At 38.5% G+C, this 7,905-nt stretch overlaps 1 protein-coding gene across 1 annotated transcript; it reads right to left on the bottom strand.

Moving 5' to 3' along the window:
- Positions 1–299: 299 nt before the first annotated feature.
- On the bottom strand, positions 300–6,033 carry LOC111048288 (leucine-rich repeat-containing protein 4). The gene has a single exon (XM_039427707.1). It carries the CDS (start codon positions 5,002–5,004, stop codon positions 3,139–3,141), a length of 1,866 nt encoding a protein of 621 aa, XP_039283641.1. The 5' UTR covers positions 5,005–6,033; the 3' UTR covers positions 300–3,138.
- Between the last annotated feature and the right edge of the window lie 1,872 nt (positions 6,034–7,905).

The following is a 7,905-nucleotide window of genomic DNA, read 5'->3' as shown; positions in this document are numbered from 1 at the left end:
AATAAACTGATTGCTGAAGCCTTTAGCCTAAACCTTTCAACTAAATGAAGATTCGTTGACTTCCAATGCATCTTGGATGGTATTCTTCAAAATAAACTGATTGAAAACTTTAGCCGTAGATCTTTCAGAGCAGCCTGGGGCTTGTGAGTACCCAAAAATTAGTCGATCTTGAAATATTTTTCTGAAAAAGATGTGTGATATAACTATAGATTATAGTAATAACATGCAATATGGCTGAGTAAGTCATGCCAACTGATGAAGAAAAGGCACTAATGAAATGAAAATAAAAACTCAAATCATCTATCATAGAACAAAAGATTTTAATTTTCTGTTTGATATTCAATCTCACATAAATCTTCAATGTCTTGTTATAATAATGGTTTTTTTGGTATCAAATTCATGTTTTTATATATTTTCTCTTATTTCTTAAATAATTATAATAGTCAAAAGATAAAAGTTCAGTCTTTGCATAGCTATATGAAGAACAATCGAGTCCTTTCATTATTACTTTGGCTTTAAACATTTGAAATCAAATACAGGCTATTCATATTTTCACTATAGAAAGTCCCCATGTTACACAAAATTTAAAGGGATCGTAGAAGGATTCTATTTTTTGAAGTACTAGATTATTCCGAAAGCTGACCAATCAAGGTTATTATATAAAATTGTGATATGTTATGTATTCTATACAAGATGATCATCAATGAGATGATGGATAAATGAGGAAATACTGTTTGCAATGATTAAATAAATCATTGTTCAAATAGTATGGGAATCCGTATTGTCAATTGATGAAATAGTATAGCAGCTATATTAGATAGCTTCGACATTGTAAATTGTATTTTATGCAGCTATATTGGATAGCTACGACATAGTGAATAATTATATTATTTTATTTATTTCTAAATTAATAGACTGCTGGATTAACCTACAATGTTGACGAGTCAGTTCTAATCTTTCATTGGGGAGAGAGAGAGAGAGAGAGAGAGTGAGCGAGCTCGTAGCTCAAAATTAATATAATCTTATTGTCCTTGTTTACATCTACGATATAAAACTTTCAAATAATACCCCCCTTGGTTTCAATACTTTTGTAAATTGATAAGTTTTTCGCATAAACAATAATCGAGAAATTCAGGGGAATGAAGAGAAAAAAGCCAAAACAAATTTAAATTCTACCTAATCACTAAATAGCTTGTGTGTCAGACATTTTAAATCAAAGTTTGAATATTCAACTGTTGTTTGACTTATAAAATAAAATTCAAGGTTGAGCTGATAACAAGAGGTTTAACAAATATTAGGTTCTACTAGTTTACTAGATACTAGTTTATACTATTCCACTTTGAGACAACTCTTCAAAAGTTGATTAAACTTTTTTTTTGTTAATTAATGTTTTTGGGGGATTGATAAACCGAGTTGTGCTTCGATAAATCGGAAGAGTACGAATCAGAAATTCTGATATCAGATTTATAGAATATGGAAATTTATTGGATTTGATAGTCTAAAATTAATTATTCATTTAATCTGTCAATATTCCTAGGCAATCGATAAGTAATGAATTTTTCTAATTCATCATGATGATAATTATTATTAATGAACCTATTAATCTACAGACAACACAAACTATTCATTTTTTCCTATTCATCAATAATTTAATTGAAATATGGGATTTGGCATAATGATAGATATGCACAGATATGTAATGTCATTTATAAGTTTTGACAGGTATTTTTCTTTGGAAATTCTTGATATGAGTTAGTTCCATGAATGATCAGCTTTCGAAATATACTCAATAGACACAGAAGAACGTTTCTCCAGTTTTAATAAAAAAAATTGAATTTAAAAATACGCTCTATATACATTAATTACATTACAAAAATATATCTGTACACTAATATCATCTTTCCCCCCATTTAAATAAGTTAACTTTACATTTATATCTACATAATGAGAACTCTCGGTGCCGACAAGAGCTATAGAATCCTTAACTAGTCTATAAATGTCATCAGGATACGAAAAAGGATAATTTTTGTAAGGACTCTGGTAAATTACTTATTTGTTAGCTAGAAATAGTTTTTACACTCACAAAGGAAACATATCTTAGTTCACAATAATTAATATTCATTCCTAGAAACGCTGCAATTTGATGTCCATATCTTTGCCTCGTGTCAAGTAGAATATTTTATGGGAAATATTTTATTCCATTTATGGAAGAAAATTATAATATTTCATGAATAGTGTTGTTCCATCGATTATTATTCAATGCTGTGAATAATATTCTCAGTTCAAAGATACATGATCCTGTATGGTACTCACAGGAATCATTTATATTTATTACTTACAAGTTATAAGTCGAATAGATGGAAAATCATAAGTAATTTATTAATCATAAACAGATTTCGGACTCATACAACACAATTAGTCTACTGCCACATTACAACAGGAATGTTCACAATAAAGAACTTTTAATACTATTTTGTGTAGTGTATTACACGCATTACATTGTAACTACTTATGAATTATTGTATCATAATGCAGTTTTCCCGTTAATATGACTGCATACATCGTATGCTAAGAAATTATCTTCACATGATTGAAATTCATTTTTGATGAACAAAGAATTTTCTATGTATTTTGTTGATTTCAGTGAATATCGAGTTATTTTAATTTCAATACTCAATTTCATCTTATTTATACACAGTATAATTTCGATAAATAATGTATCCAAAATATATTCTGAGATCCCTTTAGCTCTTAGCTAGTTGAGGGGTGATTGAACGATTTTATTAATATTATAAGAGAATCGCAATTACATCAAGTTATTTGAAGATTGCTGTGGATGCAATTAGTCAATGAAGTCAATGAAGTCAATGAAGTCAATTCAATTTGAATATTATTCATCAATTAGAGCGATATTATAAGGTAATGGCAATCATTATATTGAAGAAAGATTGGACATCAAAATAGCAGGTATGATTGAAAATTTTCACGAGTCATCACAATAATTACGACAACGATCGTAAAACATAGGTACTGGTACTACATTACCTTGGACACGGCAGTCTAGACGGACGTTCATCCGGCCAACATACACTTGCGAGGAACACAACACAGATAACACACACACTGACATATTTATCACTAGACGTCGGTGCCACAGCCTTCTTGATATCCTTCGTCGGGAGAGTTCCTGGAGAGGACGCGCTTAAGGGCGGTGACAGGCGGCAGGACGGGTACCCCTCGCTGCCACACTCGCAGCGTCTTGGCCGACGGATGTTGGGGCGGCGGAGAACTACCGCCTCCGCTGCCGCCTTCGCTGGTCGTCGGCAGGATCGGCAGGCCGTAGTCGGCCGGGTAGCCACCGCCTCCGGGGGCGGCAGAGCGACACGAGTAGTCCTCGTCCATGATTGGCGTCTTGTCGTTGCTGCCGTCAAAACAGAAGTTGCTCGACGATCCGTCTCCTCGCACCGCCTCCCAGGTGCCGCCCCCAGGGTACAGATACTGTGTGACACTCCCGGGTACCTCTTCCCCTTCCCCATCAGGTCTAGTTTTCGTGTCGTTTATCAGATCCGGGTTCGAATCTGGAGGTTCCCCTGGCACTCTTGGAGGCTTCTGTACAGGGTTCAGATTCAATTCCCCTGGTACATTCGGTTTCGTTCTCTCTGAAAACGAGGAGGTCTCAACACCTGTGACCGGTGTGGCTACTATCACCTTATCGGGGCCGGCGGCCGCTATCACACTGCCACCGTTGGCCACAGCATCCATCCTCCCGGGGGTCTTCGTCTCTGTTGTGAACGGCATACGTCTCAGCCGCACCAGCAACAAGAGGATCGCTAACAAGATGAACAGTATCAGAACAACTAGAGCCGCACTGAGTCCAGCGATCTCGCCACCGTTCAGCGTCGCCATTCCCACAAGCCTCGGTGACACATACAGTGTGTAGTTTCCTTCAGCATTGCCGGCTCGGTTCTCAGCTACACAGAAGAAGTCCCCCGAGTCAGCTTCCTGTGCATTGGTTAGGATCAGCGTGCTCTTCTTCTGGAAACGACCACTTTCGTACACGTACACCCTCTGGAACGAGCTGAAGGCTGAGTTGTTGAGGAGGAGACGTCCATTCCAGTACCAGCTGATGTGTGCTTCAGGTGTTGACTCGACTCTACACACCACGCTGGCATTGCCCCCAGACACAGCCTCCACTCTCCTGCTGTCTCCGCGGACGACAGGTCTGCAGGCGAAGTCGTCGACTTGTAGCTCACTGAACGAGCGATCGAGGACGCGGTCTGGGCCTCCCCTACAGACTGGTGCTATCGGGTAGGGGATGTTGTTACCCACCAACCATAGTTTCACAGCTCTCAGATGACAATCACAGTGCCAAGGGTTGTCGTGCAGTTCAACACCATGTAGTCTACTCAACGTCTCCACAGTTTTGTGTTTGAGTTGCGACAACCGGTTGCCATTTAGTTTCAGGGCTTCTAGTAGTTCTACACCGTCGAACGCCATGGGAGCGATAGCTTGTAGTTCGCAGTGGGAAAGGTCGAGTTTTACAAGACCGGGAACAGTTCTGAAAGCGTGGCTGTCAATCTTCTGTATGGGGTTGTGGGCGAGGTTGATGTCCCTCAGGGACGGTACGTCGCGGAACATGTTGGACGGGACAGAGGTGAGTAAGTTGTCCGATAGGTCCAGTTCCACCAGATTTGACAGTCCATAGAATGCTCGATCGTCGATCTGTCCGATTTTACACGACCGAAGGTACACACGTTGGAGGTTCAACAGTTCGGCACGAACAAACATGTCAGCAGGAAGGATTTGTAGGTTGTTCCCTGTCATATCCAGCACCTGGTTTTCAGGTTGGATGCCTGGAGGTACGTTTATGAGACCGCGTTCCGTGCATTCGACAGTTTGTTTGCCGGACTTCCACTTGCACACGCACACGGGTGGGCAGGGGTCGGTGGGCTCCACCTCCCTTAGCCCTCCACAGAGCAGTACGACCAACAGCCACCGCATCATAGCCGCTGCGGTTTGCGGCGCGACAACGCAGCTGCTGCAGCCCAGCCGCAGTCCCGATGATGGCCGCAGTGCATTTACGACCTCGGCCGCAGCTACGTTCGGCAACACTGACCACAGATTAATCCCAAACACTTTTCTAGTAGGCCTCCTACACACTCTGTGGTGATCTGTCACTGTTTAAAAATACTGTCACGAGATCAGATGTCTGATTTTTCACTTGTCTCGAACAAACACTGCATCAATAATAATTTTCAATGATTATTTGTCAAATGTGGTACAATTTTCGTCACACTATGAAACGTTCTCACTTGTCTTGAAAACACTCTACATCAATTTTCAACGATTTGTGAAATATGGAACAATTTTCGTCACTGTAAAACGTTTTCACTTGTCTTAAACTCACTCTTCATCAATTTTAAATATTATTATTTCGGAAATTTGATGTGAAACAATTATTTATTAACGTGAAACAATCATTCTTGTCACTGTGAAACGATCAACAGCAAGGGGGGATCGCGTATCCATTATAGGTACCGGCACTTTAGGAAACTTTCTTGATCTGCTTTCAGAAAAAAAAATTTATCCTTATATCCGTCAATCGAAAACTCGGCGATCGCACAGTCACTAGTGAAAGGATGATACCAATAGGCCTACTGCTAGAGTGAATAACTGTAATTCTTTATCCATCACTAGTAAAAGGATATCTGCTTAATTTATTTTTAGAATAGAGTGTAGAAGTAGTATAATTTTTCATCTATCAATGTAAGATATCCACACACACACTGTATTGTTGTACTTGTGATAGGCTAATATATTGTAACTGAAGAAAACGTCAGAGATGATCCACAAACTTTCACTGTATAATGATTCCTTGATGTAATTTGGAAACAGTAATCCCGAGTAGATCAATCTATAACTCGCACTTGATTTATTCTACTTGACAACAGTACAAAATGACAGAAATATTCACAAACTTGAAGAAGAAATCACGCTTGACGCGATTAGCACAGACACAACCGTCACGTAGGGCGCTTGCTAACGGACTGACCGAAACTCCGCCTGGTGTGATGGTGTGAGAGAGGTGGTGGCGCTGTCTAGCGGCAGAACTCGGAACTAAGCGCCACTTTGCGATGAACGCCTTTGTTCGACGTTCCACGCTACTCTTTCTCTTCTTATTTCATTGTCACATCCGTCCGCAGCTCCTTGTCAATCTTCGTTGATGAGAAAGAGCAGGTGAAAGAGAGGAAGGAGGAAGAGTGAGGAAGAAATAGGAGAGGGGTGGAATAAGGTTGAGTGGTGAGGAAGAAGGAGGAAGAAGGATTGATTTATGGAGAAGAAGGATTGATGATGGAGAGGGGTGAATAAGGAGGAGGGGGGAGGAAGAATGATTGGTTGATTGATTGATTGATTGAGTAATTTATTTATTTGGAGTACAATATATACTGGCTTATACACTTATATACAATAGCTTACAATACAGCAACATTATGGATGAATTTACAAAATAAAAATTAAGAAAATAATTATTGAGCTGTATCAGAGACAAGAAATATAGTTATCCTTCACTATGGCTAATAGTAAGTATATACTTACTTATCCTTCATCTATGGATGTATATAATATGAAAATAAAACAATTTGTAATAACTATAGATAAGATAGATAATATTGCTACATAAATTGGCGGAGCTTTGGACATATCAATGTCCATTCTTTGGAAAGAATATTCGAAGTATTCTTCCCACTAACTCTCAACCAAAACGTTAATTTCATTGATTCAACTGATTTATTTAAAAATGAAAATATTGTAAAAGTTTTAATCAGTATGAAGATTTGAGAGAAAAAAAACAGAAAATTAATAAAGTAAAATGATTATATCTATATATATATATAAAAGCGAAATGGCACTCACTCACTGACTGATTGACTGACTGACTCACTCACTCACTCACTCACTCGCATAACTAAAAATCTACCGGACCAAAAACGTTCAAATTTGGTAGGTATGTTCAGTTGACCCTTTAGAGGCGCACTAAGAAATCTTTTGGCAATATTTTAACTCTAAGGGTTGTTTTTAAGGGTTTAAAGTTCGTCTTTTAGCATGTATATTCTTCTTCTCCCAATCTCTTAATTATAATTGAAATTTCCATATCATATGTTACTATGGAACTATAATCTAGATAGAGTACCTCTTCGAAACTGGCAACTAAATTAATAATTTTGTCAGGTTGGCATTAAGTTGAGTTGACTTTGTTAGGTTGGCACCAAGTTGAAGATTTAAATGCATTTATCTAGGAAAAATTGATTGGGCACTGCTACTTCAATCCTGGGAATATTATATTACTAGCCGTCAGGCTCGCTTCGCTCGCCATATCCGTTTAGTCTGGACCCCCGACTGGATTGTCCTAACATGATAAAAATGCAGGCGAGCGAAGCGAGCCTGCTAATCTCATTCTTGGACAATCCAGTCGGGGGTCCAGGGCTAGACGGATATGGCGAGCGAAGCGAGCCTGACGGCTAGTTATATATATAAGTAAGTAAAATAAATCATTAATTATTAAAATGGAGTAGGCTGAAAGTAGATCAGGGTAATCAACTTTCAGTAATATACAGCGGTATGCAGTGGATAATTGAAATAACATGAGTTTATATATATGTTATATATACATTGATTATACGTTGATATATACAATTTATTCTATAACAGGTTTATAGGTTTGTATTTGATGGGTGGGGAGGAAGAAGGAGAAAGAATGAGGAAGAAGGAGGAAGATGGAGGAAGAAGGAAGAAGAAGGAGGAAGAAGGAGGAAGAAGGAGGAAGAAGGAGGAAGAAGGAGGAAGAAGGAGGGAGAAGTAGGAAGAAGGAGAAAGAAGGATAATAAGAATAAGCAGCTCTCCTTG

Source organism: Nilaparvata lugens, chromosome 5 (genome assembly GCF_014356525.2).
Source record: "Nilaparvata lugens isolate BPH chromosome 5, ASM1435652v1, whole genome shotgun sequence".
NCBI lineage: Eukaryota > Metazoa > Arthropoda > Insecta > Hemiptera > Delphacidae > Nilaparvata > Nilaparvata lugens.
This window is presented reverse-complemented; position numbering and strand designations above follow the sequence as displayed.